Source organism: Leucoraja erinacea, chromosome 12, assembly GCF_028641065.1.
Source record: "Leucoraja erinacea ecotype New England chromosome 12, Leri_hhj_1, whole genome shotgun sequence".
NCBI classification, from domain to species: Eukaryota; Metazoa; Chordata; class Chondrichthyes; order Rajiformes; family Rajidae; genus Leucoraja; species Leucoraja erinaceus.
Window position 1 is genome coordinate 55,799,873 of NC_073388.1, and position 15,399 is coordinate 55,815,271.

Genomic DNA, 15,399 nt, shown 5'->3' on the forward strand with positions numbered 1-15,399 from the left:
AATTTCTGACATCTTCCTTGTGTCACAGGTTAATCTAACCGATCTGCAGAGAAAAAAAGGTAATCCAATCATCCTGGTACATCCTGATACTCATTTAATTTGTACACGGTTTCATTATACCCAATGCTACCAGACATTTGATGGAGCAAATATGCAGCAGATGCAATACTTAGAAACGCTAGTAATCCAAGGTTTGCTGGAAATTCTCAAAAGGCCAGACAGCATCTGCAGAGAGACTAACTGAGGTAACACTCGGTGCTGAAACATTAATCCTTCACAGATGCTACCTGACCTGCTAAGCATTTCCAGAGTTTTGTTTAATCTACTTATACATTGGTCAAGCAAGGTTTCACAGAATAGCATTAGTCCAATAGTTTTAGACAGCTGTGTGTTTCAGGAACTTCAATTCCAAGGAGAAATCGGTCTAAGTGCACAACAGCTTAGAATGCTGATCAGATAGAATTAAGTCCTCATCAGAAGGTAATTAAGTGGAAACTCAGGAATGGGAGAAGGTGCAAATCTGCTGAAGAACTTGTTGCGAAGATCAAACAACTATTGTGCTTCACAGCTATTTCAGTCAGGACCTGGATTAACAGTTATCGGCTCCAGAGACAATTGATGTGCAATAATACGTTTCATCCCTCAAGAAATGAAATAAAATCAGCCAGGCGGGGGCGAATTCTGGCTGATCTAAGATGCTTTCCATTATCAACTCATTTACTTTATCCTCCAGACTCTTGGTTTGTACCCGATGCATGGTCAACATGGTAAAATACAACCAAGACACTCCTTCTCACAGACCTAGACTACTGTCGACAATTGCTTTCAGAGAAGAACTTCTGCAAATATAGTTTGTTACCAATTCTTGATTAGAACGGGTGTCAACGGTTATGGGGAGAAGGCAGGAAAATGGGACTAGGAGGCAGAGATCAGCCATGAATGGCGGAGTGGACTCAATGGGCTGAATGGCCTAATTCTACTCCTATAACTTGTGAACTTGTGAATTCAGGATCGCATCATCCTTTGAATTTGCAAAATCTTACAACTTTAAAACATCCTGAGCAAGCTTATTTATTTATTTGTGGGCAGCAGACTTACTAAAATGTGTAATCCAGTGGCAAGAGTCAAGTCAAGAGTGTACAATGAATTCATAACATTTTATGGTGCTGTCAACTGTTCAAAGTGTTAATCATATTTTCAGGACCATATTGGATTATAAAGACTTACAAAGTTAACAAAATTGAGAAGTGATTACAAGATAAACAATAGTTAAGATTTTAGTTTGATCCTATCTAGGAAATCCATATATATCTGCCTATTTCAAGATGTCCATGGTTTACATTCTAGTGAATTGGGTTGACAATTAAAAAAATATATAGCAATTGCAGGAAACCACTTTGGTCTTCACATATGCTCAAAAGAATACAAATGTCACAATGGAAAATTATTGTTCAGTAGCACGCCACAGTGTTTGGATTTGATCTCTGGTTTGGCTGAGCATTTATATGGCTAAGTGTCAGAAGTGGAAACATGAAGCAAGTTACCCTCTTGAAGCTGTGCACATATGGACCTACATCTGTGCAGATATTAGTCCAGAAGAGGATTGAGTTCATTTCTATGGATGCTTAATGACTGAACTAATTTCTCTCCTCTCACGCCATCCAAGCTTACTGATGAGAAACAGCTATTTGCTTTTTGAATCAATTTAAAAAAAATAACTTTTAAAGTACTTATTTAAGGGATGTGGGTATTGCCATTAATACCAACATCTGTGGCCATTTCCTGAAATCTGATTTTTATTTTCAAAATAAAGGTCATATCAGTGAATGGAAACTGTGAAATTGGTGTGAATAAATGACGGAAGAGACTCCAATGAGATAGACTGCTACTTGTCTATGGCGGCTCTGGAGTCATTTATTTTACACCAAACCGGTCATGTTCATAGGTCCAAGGAGCAGAATTAGGCCATTCAGCCCATCAAGTCTACTCCGCCATTCAATCATGGCTGATCTATCTTTCCCTCTCAACCCCGTTCTCCTGTCTTCACCCCATAAGCCCCAACACCCGTACTAATCAAGAATTTTTCAATCTCCGCTTTAAAAATATCTATTGACGGCCTCCAGAGCAATGGATTCCACAGATTCACCACCCTCTGGCTAAATAAATTCTTCTTTCTAAAGGTACATCCTTTTATTATGAGGGTATGGCCTCTGATCCTAGTCTCTACCACAAATGGAAACATCCTCTCTGCATTCACTCTATCCAGGCCATTCACTTTTCTTTTTATTTCACAGTTGCCATTCACTGACGTGATCTTTATTTGCAAAAAATCTGATCCACTTGCATTTAAATATTCCAGTCATTAACCTGCAATTCCAATAATCCAGGTCATAGCCATGATGTACAGTAAACAAAGACACAAAGTGCTGGAGTAACATAGTGGGTCAGGCAGCATCTCTTGAGAACATACATACATCCATTCATCCATCTATCCATAACTAAAACTCTGATCTTGTGCTCTTCCAGTTTGCAGAGTTTTTCTATTTGAGCAAAAACAGTATGTTATAGCGCTATGATTTTTTTGCCAGCTCATTCACCATTCTCCTGTGCTGCGAGTGCAAGAAGTTTTGTTTCGATTGGTAGTATATTGTAAAAGTTAGCAAGGTTTAAAAATCGTAAAAACCTGCGCAGATCGACCTCCTCTCCTGCCAGTCAGCGCCGCGCGGATTGGTCTCTTCCCCTGTCACTCCCCGGGAAAGTCCGCCCCTTCCTGCGCCATCGCGCCTTTACTGGAGCTGAGGGACGTTGTGGGTGGCCGGCTGAAGTCTCCAACCGGACGCAATTTTCGGAGGGACCGGAAGTGGCCCGGCCCGGAGTCGGAGTTGTCGCCAAACGAAAAGCGGAGAGTTTGACCCCAGCGGCGGAGAGCGTCCAGCGCCCGCTGTGAGTCCCAAACGCACTGCCATCGCAATGCCCTGCAGCTCCAGCCCCTTCCTCCGTGATACCCCCCTCGCCCCTATGTTTCTTCCCTCGTCTTTTCTCCGAGCTCTCCCCCCCCCACATGCCGGCCCGCCTGTAGCCGCTGGTACTTCCAGGCCGAGCCGAGGATCTGAGGCCTGGCTCTAAGGGCGCTGATGGCGGGGAACGCAAGAAGGGAGAGGAGCGGCAACCTCGAGATCCTGGGGAGGGGGAGTGGGGGAGTAGGGAGGGGAGAAGAGTTATAGAGCGAGTGACTGCATGTAGGGGAAAGGAGAGATGAGGGAGGGATTGGGGGAGGGTAGGAGAGGGAAACGGTGAGGAGGGGGGGGGGGGGAGTAGAGGGAGAGGATGGCAGTGGAGGAAGTGAATAGGGATAGTGGGGGGGGGGGGGGGGGAGTGAGGGGTGGGGAAAGGAGAGGGAGAGAGAGGTGAGGGAGGGATAGGGGGAGGGGGAGAAGGAGAGGGGAACGAAGAGGGAGGGTGGAGAGGAGAGGGGAGAGAGTGTTAGGAATGAGGGGAAATGAGCCGTGCTTGTGCAGTTGGGGGCTATGGGTGAGTGGTGGAATATTGCTTTGGAGGCCCAAGCTTCCTGTGTGACAGGGACCCAGTGGATAGATGACGTTTTAGGTCACAACCAATAACGTCACCTATACATGTTCTCCAGAGATGCTGCCTGACCTGTTGAGCTACTCCAGCAGTTTTTTTTTGTAAATCAGCATATGCAGTTCCCTGTTATGCAGTGCATCTGTAGAAATGTGTTTGAGTATTCCTTGATGTGCCAAATTTCTTAGACTTTTCACACTTTTCAGAAGCACGATATTACGTGCTGAAAACTTTATTAAGCAGTTGGTTCTTCCTTGTGGCTGATTCTTCAGCCTCCCTTTTCTTCGCTTACAAGAAAATTAAAACACATTAAATATCTTCCTCTTGGAGGCATCACCAATTATAGTTTATTTAAAATGTTGAATTAACAACCACATGAGATTTTTTAAAATCTTAAATGTTAGCATAAAGTTACAAACATAATTTACAAAAATTCAATGCTAACAAATTAATCCCAAAAACAGAGAAAATGACAGAATATAAAATTCCACAGGTTTAAACTCACAGTATTAAGTTCACTGCTGCCTGAGTGCACGGCCAGATATTTCAGATATCTGCATTAATGGAGAGTGTTCTTCACAATTTCCCCTAGAAGATATCACATCATGCATTGTCACCTTAAGGCTAGTGGGAATAATAGTATTCTGGTGGCACTTTGATTGTTTCTTGAGCCCTTGCTTAGCTGCTGCATTGACAGTTACACATAATGTAATACCACTGAGCTACTGATAATGGATATCAGCAATATGCAGAGAACTGAAGTTCTGCATCTCCCACAGGGGAAACCCATTACTGAAAATATCACAGGAATTGAACAGGCAAAATATGTTCCTCTGTAACAAAATCAGATTGCTTAAATGGTCAGCATGACCCTTGTAATTTAAGACACCAACATGTTTTTGATTCCCTTAGCATCAATTGGTCCCAAAACCCATTACCCGAACATACCAGAGAATAGTTTCACTCAAGCCCTGAATGCAAAAGATTAATTGTTTGTTATCCATGTCCATCACGCCATAAATTCGACTAGCTTTTCCACTGATGGGAATTCCACGATGGCTCACGACATCAAATCACCGCACTGGCTGATTGCACCAATGTTAAGGTACAAAAGCCAAGGTAGTTTCAAATCTTCCTGTCATCCTCCATCTGTGCACAACTACCATTTTCTAAATGCCCCTTTCCCTGCTCGCTCAGTGGGGAGAAATCCAACTCTAATGTCCAAGCTTCCCACTGGTTCTGCAGGAGCTAAATGTGCACACCTGCAACAACAGAAACATGGTGATAAATTTACACTAGGGATAGAGATTCAGAAATAATAAACACAATAATAAAGAGGAGCATAAAGTAATATAATCAAATGTAATCTGATCTTGTTGTCCTGACACTGGAATGCGGCAACCATCCTTCCTTTGCCGAAAACATCTTCATGTTCTCCAGAGATGCTGCCTGACTAGCTGAGCTACTGCAGCGTTTTGCATCCATCTTTGGTGTAAACCAGCATCTGCAGTTCCTTCTTATTACTTTCTTTGTGTTTCATTGACTACGTCTCATTTGGTCACTCCCACTTTAACAGTGGCGGCCTTTGCCACATACATTCTGCCTCTGCTACCACTGTTTCCTTCCTCCCATCTCCTGCACCAGCTCTAATAACTACCATTGTGAAAATCGCCCAGAGATATTTTCATGTCAAACCACTTGCCCATTGTCACTTATGTAAGGTCAACTGAACCAGAGCTGCTTCTGGAAAAGATCACGAATTAAATAATTAACGCTGTGGGTGTCAGTGCAGCTTGATTTAGAAATATTTTACAATATGTAATGCTAAAGTATATCAATCTGACTCTGCTAGGAGCAGGCAGTCATTTGCCATTGGGCAATGAATCGATGTGCTCATTAATAGAATGTTTTAAATGTATATTCAGACCACATACAGGGAGGTTGTTGAGCACAAGTAATGAAGTTTGATGGCACGAGTCAAGTGGAACATGCATTTTATACGAAAGCTTTTTACTGTACCTCGGTACACGTGTCAATAAACTAAACTGAACAAAACTAAATGAAGTGCAATGTATCATGCATGATAGATAGGGCAGCATATGTGCAAAGCCTACATTTGGTGCATGGTACCATGTACTCCATCATGCAAGTTCTCATGGAGGCCTCATTAAACTGGCCCAAATCTCTACCCAAAGTGGTGTTGCCCTGACATGTTTCCTGGGTGTGCTGGGACAAGGCTCACCAAAACATAACCACAAATATAAATATGATCATTGATATTACTTTCAGGATTTGAACTCAAGTTAGATTGACATTCCAACACAGAACTGGGATGTTCAGTTTTACAGAAAATATTTTAAAACAATCCTGTTTCACTGGTTCACGTAGAAATTAATATGAAATTACTTGATTCTAAACCAATAATTCATTACGTGTCGGACATTTAATTCATATGGTGTTTCAACATAAAAGTCAGGAGCAATTGAAAATACCCTATTAAGTTTTGTGTGACATATACATCACCAAGTAACAATAAATCTTACTGAAAACTCTCATTGCTCAAGTAAGGAGGAGTTCTGCATGAATACTGCACACATTACACGCCTCTTGATTTAATGAAAGTAGCTTTCATTTAAGGATGAAAGACAATAGATCAAAAGTTGGGAGAAGTGGTGGTTTTAAGAAATGTCATAATGGAACAAAGGGAAGTGGAAAAACAAAGCAGTCTGGAGAAGGAAGTATAGAGTATGTTGTCAGAGAGTTGAAAGCACATCCAGAATAAGATGGAGGTTAAACAGTATCTGTGAGGAATTTTAAACATAAAGAAAAATATTCCGGGATGACAGGAATGATGGATGTGTGGGGCTTGTGTGATGCAAGACACAACCAGTAGCATTTTGAATGGAGTGAAGTTTACTTTGGACTGAGGATGGGTGCTGGCCAGGCGATTGTTGATGTAATTTACTTCTAGAACAAACAAAACGTCTGGATTAAACTTTTCAGGTCTAGACAGGCTGAGTTACGGGCAGAGTGAGGCATTGTTAGGTTGGTGGAAGTGAGCAAAGTTCAACCTGACTAGGATAGAAGGTCAGAGAATCGATCGCGAAGATTCTGAAAACTTGGACAACGAGGTGGGTGAAATTTGTGTGAGGGCAAGAATGGTGTGATGGGGGATGAAGTGGTGTGCTTCCAGTAATTAGGTATAAGGAATAATAATTCAGGTAAAGCAATATCAACCTTCAATAGCAGCACAGCAAACGGCTGCCTCAAAGTGGCTTGTAGGTCACGTCTGCTCATACCGCCAGTGAAATGGTGGTCATTATTTTTATGGATGTGGGAGAAATGAAGGGCCATGAAGAGGAGATTAACCATCCGACCTCAATTAAATGTGACAGCACCAACCATGCTAGGGACTCAGCATAGTTCATTGGTAGTAAAAAGCAAATGCACATTGTATTTTGTGCAGGCAGCAGTCTCTAATAGTTCCCTCTGTTGACTTGCAAAACTATCAGTTCAGAAAGGAATCCACCCAAGAGGTCAAAAGTGGTGGTGGTGTTGGGGGAATGGGGATGGAGAAAAAAAAAACGACCTTGAGTTGATTCACAGGCTTCTGTGACTGGGTTTTTTTCAACTCAGGAACCTGATACAGAAAGATATACAGTAAATTAGTTTAAAATGCAGGTTCATCTAGCTCCATGCACTAATCAGATGGCAATGGGTGACAAAAGGATGCACGTGCACAATCTATAATTTAGACTTTAGAGATGCAGAGCAGAAACAGGCCCTTCGGCCCACCGAGTCCACACCGACCAGCGATCATCCCGCACGCCAGCGCTATCCTGCACACTTGAGCCAATTTGTAATTTTACCGAAGCCAATTAACTGACAAACCTGTACATCTTTGGAGCATGGGAGGAAACCGCAGCATCACAGTCACAGGGAGAATGTACAAACTCTGTGCAGACAGCAGTCGTAGCTAGGACCAAAACCGGGTCTCTGACGCTGTAAGGCAGTAACTCGACCGCTGCGCCACGACATCCCGAAATATTCTAGAGCCGCCAGTGGGCAGCACAAAGTGACTCTATCTTTAGCCCAGGTGATGGCTGAGCAGAAGAATGGAATCCTAAAGCAACACATTAATATGAGCTCCAAACTAGCGTCTAATGCCCGAGAAACAGCAGAAGATGAGGCTGATATACCCAGGATCTTTGTTCATCACCTTGGTTCTGGGCCTAATCTAAGAAAATAAATGTTACCTTGTGGTTTAAGAGAAAGCGGATGAATTAATATCCTCAAGTGCCTAATTCAATCAATTAGGTTTAGGTATATTATTGTCACATGCACAGTAGTACAGCTTTGTTTTGCATGCTATCTAATCATATCAGATAATACTCTACATAAATACAAATTCAGTCAAATTAGAGTACAATGTGTAGAAGAAAAGGGAAGATCCAGAGGGCAGAATTCAGGAAGATTTGCAATTCTATTTGTGAGCTTCACTGTTAAGAAAGAAAAATCCTTTCTGTTTCCAGCATTGAATGCTTGCCTAGATTTTGTTTGTTGGTTCATCCAGCTCCACACATTTGGTTCCATTAAAGTCAGTAGATCCATTGGGAGCAATATATTCACACTTTATTACTAATAGGGACATTCTGTTCAGCATCCAGGCTGATACTTAATGTTCAAATAATCTTAAATAACAGCCCGCCTGATGTTTAACACCTTTGTATTTGTGGAGCCTTACTGTGAACATTTAGCTACCTTGCTCCCAGAGTGTCTATACTTCGGAGATGCTTAAATGCTGATAAAGCACTTTAGCATCCCCCGATGTCAAAAGCATGACAATCTCTTTCAACATCTACAACTAGTGGCTTATAACAGGAGAGCCGAGAAACTAGGAGCAAGAGCAATACAAAATGATATACTGCAGAAGACAAAGTGACAGATTCTCACGCAAAACTTTTGAAATTCTGCAGAAGTAACTAATTGGGTAAAATAAAACAAGTTTGTTACTGCACTGATGTTGAAACAAATAGTGAAAACAACCCCGCAAATAAATAATTCATGACCAGGCGGTGTTTATAAAGAAAACTCACTGACTCAAAGTGGGAGCAGAAATTGATGAAGTCAATGGCTATATTCCAAGCTGCACATCTGCAATCATTCTAACCAGCTGTTGGAATGGAAAGGCAGCCTGTTAGAATGGTGAGCTTGGGGAAGGTGGGATATTCTTGGATAGGGCCTGTCTCAACCGCATTTTAGCCCAGTTTAGTTTAGTGTCACGTGTACCGAAGGTACAGTGAAAAACCTTTGTTGTGTGCTAACCAGTCAGCGGAAAGACAATACATGATTACAATCGAGCCGTTTACATTGTACAGATACATAAAGGGAATAATGTGAACTATGTTTAGTGCAAGATAAAGTCCAGTAAAATCTGATCAAAGATAGTCCAAGGGTCTTCAATGAAGTGCATTGTAGCTCAGGACTGCTCTCTAGTTGTTGGTGGGATGATTCAGTTGCCTGATAACTGCTGGGAAGAAACTGTCCCCGAATGTGGACTTTTCTCACTTCTATACCTTTTGTCTGATGGGAGAGGAGATAAGTGGGAGTGACCGGGGGGTGCGACTCGTCGATGATGTTGGTGGCCTTGCCGAGGTGTAGAGTCCACCCAGTGCACATCAAGGAACACAAGAGAAAGCCGTGCCACAACTACCGTGGACTAGAAGTAAGAATCAGAAGGCTCAAAATGTCCCGGCCGTCCAGTAGTTAAGATGGCGAGAAACACAAACTAAAATCAGAGAAACAATGATTGTAGCAGTCAGTTAAATAAAACTGTGAAAATAAAAAGGAAATAATGAAAGAGAAAAAAAAAAAAATTATAGTCGGAGGGGAGAGAACTCTCAATTAGCAGGTTTTTGCTTGTATGTTTTCCCACTGGATGATGATTGGCAATGTCTAGTCACTCTGACGCCGACAAGGGCATGACTTTTGCTGATCACCCATATATCACACACAAAGCCAGTTTGTCTTATTTTTACTCTCAGCACAGGTCACTGCCAACAACGAGTTCAGTTCCATATACTTTGAAGGGCTTGGAATGAGTACCACCCCTACTGAACATAAATCTCCCGATCAACAGTTTCCTAATGTAACAAGTTTGGGCTGTCAACCAAGTTTCATGGTAGCATGACTCAGAGCACGGCAAGGACAAAGGACTATGTGAAACGAAACATCCTACAGTGCCCTCCATGATCTTTCGGGCAAACACCCATCATTTATTTATTTGCATCTGTACTTCACAATTTGAGATTTATAATAGTAAAAAATCACATGTGGTTAAAGTGCACATTGTCAGATTTTAATAAAGGCCATTTTTATACATTTTGCTTTCACCATGTAGAAATTACAGCAGTGTTTATACATAGTCCCCCCTTATTTCAGGGCACCATAATGTTTGGGACACAGCAATGCCACGTAAATGAAAGTAGTAATGTTTAGTATTTTGTTGCATATCCTTTGAATGCAATGACTGCTTGAAGTCTGCGATTCATGGACATCACCAGTTGCTGGGTGTCTTCTCTGGTGATGCTCTGCCAGGCCTGTATTGCAGCCATCTTTAGCTTATGCTTGTTTTGGGGGCTAGTCCCCTTCTGTTTCCTCTTCAGCATATAAAAGGCATGCGCATCTGGGTTCAGATCGGGTGATTGACATGGCCAATGATCAAGGAGGATTGATCATTTTTTAGCTTTGAAAAACTCCTTTATTGCTTTACCAATATGTTTGGGGTCACTGTCTTGTTGTAGAATGAGTTTTGAGGCATTTGTTTGAACTTGAGCAGATAGGATATGTCTACACACTTCAGAATTCATTATGCTACTACCATCAGCAGTTGTATCATCAATGAAGATGAGTGAGCCAGTACCTTCAGCAGCCATACATGCCCAGGCCATAACACCCCCGCCCACCGTGTTTCACAGATGAGGTGGTATGCTTTCGATCTTGAGCAGTTCCTTCGCTCCTCCATACTTTGCTCTTGTCATCACTCTGATAAGTTAATCTTCGTCTCATCTGTCCACAAGACCTTTTTCCTGAACTGTGGTTGTTCTTTTACGTACTTCTTGGCAAACTGTAACCTGGCCATCCTTTTTTTTGCGGCTAACCAATGGTTTGCATCTTGCACTGTGGCCTCTGTATTTCTTTTCATGAATTCTTCCGCGGACAATGGTCATTGACAAATCACACCAGACTCCTGAAGAGTGTCTCTGATCTATCTGGGGTGTTTGGGGACTTTTCTTTATTATGGAGAAATTATTCTGTCATAAGCTGTAGAGGTCTTCCATGGCCTGCCAGTCCCTTTGCTATTAGTAAGCTCACCAGTGCTCTCTTTCTTCTTAATGATGTTCCAAACAATTGATTTTGGTAAGCCTAATGTTTGGCTGATGCCTCTAACAGTTTTATTCTTGTTTCTCAGTCTCACAATGGCTTCTTTGACTTTCATTGGCACAACTTTGGTCCTCATGTTGATAAACAGCAATAAAAGTTTCAGAAGGTGATGGAAAGACTGGAGGAAAGACTAGGTGCTGAGAGCTCTCTTACACCTGCATTAAGGAGGCAATTAAACACAACTGTGCAATTACAAACACTGTGAAGCCATGTGTTCCAAACATTCTGGTGCCCTGAAATGGGGGGGACGATGTACAAACACAACTGTAATTTCTACATGGTGACACCAAAATGTATAAAAATACCCTGTAATAAAATATTACAATGTGCACTTTAACCATGTGTGATTTTTTTCTATTACAATTCTCAAATTGTGAAGTACAGAAGCAAATAAATTAAATGATGGGTCTTTGTCCCAAACATTACGGGGAGTACTGTATCCAGGTGCAACATATAAGAACAAAGTTATAAAACATTGTTTTTCAAATTGAACCAGTTGGGGGTTGTCATTGGCTATCTTACTTCAGGTAACCAAGCCAAGAAAAGAAAACCCAGAATTAATCTTAAGCAACAGAGCATTATACTCAAGGGTCTTTAAGTAACACCATTTGATCCTGTTCCATTGAACACTTCAAATGATGTTTTTATGTTCCAAATAAAATAGGAATAAACTGAGCTCTATATTTAATTGATATTCTCAAAGCCAATTGAGATACAGCCCTTCCAGAGAGAACAAAAATCACAGCAAGTAATCATCAAAACAAGAATTACTCTAAACTCAGTTTCTTTGTGTTAAATCTTTGAATTAACCATTAAACAATGTTATAAATAACTGGAGACACAAGGAACTGCAGATGCTGGTTTACAAAAGACACACAGTGCAGGAGTAACTCAGCGGGTGAAATAGCATCACTGGGGAACATGGATAGGCAATGTTTCATGTCTGGAGAACGTGGATAGGTGACGTTTCAGATCCTGACATGCTGCCTGACCCACTGACTTACTCCAGCGCTTTGTGTCTTATTATAAATAACTAGAATCAGGGAAAGTTGTTTCCCAAGTAGCAAATTTTCATGTAATTTGATCTTCTTCTTTGTCCCCTTAAAAATAGCCTCTCCATATTTAATCATCCTAATAATTGGCACTTTCTGTAAACTTCAGTTTATTTGATGGACCATTAACCAATGGCCTTAGTTATAAAATAACTAGAGACAAAAGGAACTGCAAATGCGGGTTTACATAAGAAGACACATAGTACTGGAGTAACTCCTTATTAAAGGAGTTGATTGCTCCACCATTAGCTGACTTTAAGTAAAGATCTTTCCATAGCAAGAAATCATCTACTGGTGAAGATAAGGACCATTGGTTGAACGGTGTGGTAGGATTGCTTAGCCAACAAATAAATATTCCATTTAATGATAAATTTGTCTGAGATCAATGTGTTACTATCAGGTAGACACAAACTGCTGGAGTAACTCAGCGGGTGAGGCAGCATCTCTGGAGAGAAGGAATGGGCGGCGTTTCGGGTCGAGACTGATGTCAGGAGAGGGGGCGGGACAAAGAGAGTATGTAGGCGGAGACAGTAAGACCAGTAGAAGAACTGGGAAGGGGATGGAGAGAGAAAGCAAGGGCTATCTGAAGTTAGAGAAGTCAATGTTCATACTGCTGGAGTGTAAACTACCCAATATGAGGTGCTGTTCCTCCAATTTGCGCTGGGCCTCACTCCGGCAATGGAGGAGGCCCAGGACGGAAAGGTCAGATTAAGAATGGGAGAGGGAGTTGAAGTGCTGAGCAACCGGGAAATTAGGTAGGTTAAGACAGGCTGAGCAGAGGTGTTCAGTGAAACGATCGCCGAGCCTGCGCTTGGTCTCACCAATGTAGAGAAGTTGACACATGAAACAGCGGATACAGTAGATGAGGTTGGAGGAGATGCAAGTGAACCTCTGCCTCACCTGGAATTATAGTTTGGGTCCTTGGATGGAGTCGAGGGGGGAGCTAAAGGGACAGGTGATGCATCTCCTGCTGTTGCAGGGGAAAGTACCTGGGGAGGGGTGGTTTGGGTGGGAAGGGACGAGTTGACCAGGGAGTTGTGGAGGGAACATATCTGCGTAAAGCAGAAAGGGGTGGAGATGGGAAGATGTGGCGAGTAGTGGGATCCCGTTGGAGGTGGTGAAAATGTTGGTGGATTATAACGGCTGAAGGGGTGGAAGGAGAGGACAATGGGGACTCTGTCCTTGTTATGAATGGGGGGGAGGGGGCGTAAGTGCGGAGCTGCAGGATGTGGAGGAGACCCAAGTGAGAGCCTCATCTATAATGGAACAGGGGGACCCCCGTTTCCTAAGGAATGAAGACATCTCTAATGTATAGAACACCTCATCCTGGGCGCAGATGCGGCGTAGGTAGAGGAATTGGGAGTACAGGATAGAGTCTTTACAGGAAGCAGGGTGGGAAGAAGTGTAGTTCAGGTAGCTAAGGGAGCCAGTAGGTTTGTAATTTATCTCAGACCAGGTCCGCTACTATCATGTCCTCTACATGCCGAAACAACTATAGAAACTCGACTGTGGAAACATGATCAATGAAGAGCAGACTCACTCTGGTCGTAGTAATGGGGGAGATATGTGCAAGGGGAAAGGTAGATGCTTCATTGGAGAAAGGAGAAACCCACAATAAATAAAACCTATCAAAAATAAATGGTGATTACACTCAGTCCTTGTTATTGCCACTTCGTTAACTGTTGATCCAAACACTTGGAAGAGTTGTACTCCCTCTCATACGGCTTTCTGAAGCATTCAGCATGCCATTATAAATGCAAGTGTGGAAATGCATGCAGATTTATTCCTACATGCACATCCCATGCTGTCTCATATCAGCAACCACAACATACTGTCTTGTCTCTAGCTAATCAAATTTTGTATTTTATAGTGGTAATTTGCTGTTAAGAATGCCAAAATGCTAATCAACTAGTGCCCCTTCTCCTTTGAGGTTTTAAAATGTTTTAATGTGCTATTAATGCATATTAATGCTTTTTGAACATAGCATATTTGTTTTTATTTGTACTGGCCACATCGGAGAGGACCTTAATGGCACCAGTGAAGTTATTTTGTCTGTACTCCTACCCCCATGGCTATGAGAACCAAATACAATGTACCAATTTCTCATCGTAGAATGATGCCTGTTAAAAGGGAAGATTAAAGGACCTAAAGAAACAAGTTTCCAATTATTTCCAAATGTGCTAGAGACATCAAATAGCACATCATTTTCATTTTAATGGAAGCAATTGTTTACCCACTGATTCACAGTGGGTTGATTGTAAAGCTGAGCATTACCACATCTAATGCAGTGGCATTCCTCTGATCTGCCCTCTACATGTTCCCTCATCCATGACTGCTTTCCACAAGCATCAGGTCCAACACTACCGGACGTTAGAGCTGGCCTTTCTTGTGGTCTTGAGGGTTGGTAGTGTGCTGCCGTCTCCTGGGCCATGACAATGCAATCAGACTGCACATCCGACAGATACCCTTCCAGGTCCAGCTCGGTGCACTCAATGGGAAGGTGTTGCGGTCTGCGCTGGCAGCCCGAGGCGCAGTGCACCATGGCGGCGTTGCAGGGATCTCCTCCTGGCACAACGCGGGCACATTCACCACAATCCCCAAGGAGCTTGCCCCCCGTTCCACCCTCCGAAGAACTCGGATTTGAGCAATCACTGCAGCCAATTGCTTGAACTAGTGGTTGGCACTCAGTGGAGCCACGTGGAAGGGAGCTGGGAAATGCAGGGCAGGTAACAGTGCTGGAAGAAACAGAATGTATTACAATTAGTAAAGAATTACTTCCAGAATTGTACATCAAGCATCACTTCATAGAACATACAACATTGTATACAGTTTTGATCTCCTAATTTGAGGAAGGACATCTTGTGATTGAAACATTGCAGCGTAGGTTCACGCGATTGATCCCTGGGATGGCGGGACTGTCATATGAGGAAAGATTGAAAAGACTAGGCTTGGATTCACTGGAGTTTAGAAACATATAAAATTATAAAAGGACTGGACAAGCTTGATGCAGGAAAAATGTTCCCAATGTTGGAATGAGGGAGGAAACCAGGGGCCACAGTCTTAGAATAAATGGGGAGGTCATTTAAGACTGAGGTGAGAAAAAACTTTTTCACCCAGAGAGTTGTGAATTTATGGAATTCCCTGCCACAGAGGGCAGTGGAGGCCAAGTCACTGGATGGATTTAAGAGAGAGTTAGATAGGCTCTAAGGACTAGTGGAGTCAAGGGATATGGGGAGAAGGCAGGCACGGGTTATTGATAGGGAACGGTCAGCCATGATCACAATGAATGGCGATGCTGGCTCGAATGGCCGAATGGCCTCCT

The 15,399-nt window shown here is 42.5% G+C and overlaps 1 protein-coding gene across 3 annotated transcripts in view; it reads right to left on the reverse strand.

Annotated features, from left to right (window-relative positions):
* Positions 1-4,198: 4,198 nt before the first annotated feature.
* Positions 4,199-15,399, reverse strand: part of LOC129702390 (tumor necrosis factor receptor superfamily member 27-like) — an 84,758-nt gene continuing 73,557 nt past the window's right edge. For 2 of the 3 annotated variants that reach the window (XM_055644165.1, XM_055644166.1), the window contains exons 9-10: positions 14,352-14,812; positions 4,199-4,844 (exon numbers count right to left, since the gene is read on the reverse strand). In XM_055644165.1, the coding sequence (XP_055500140.1) occupies positions 4,831-4,844; positions 14,352-14,812 (475 nt within the window). In that variant the 3' untranslated portion in view covers positions 4,199-4,830. The remainder of the gene's footprint in view (positions 4,845-14,351; positions 14,813-15,399) is intronic. The other variant, XM_055644167.1, reaches the window with a different exon arrangement.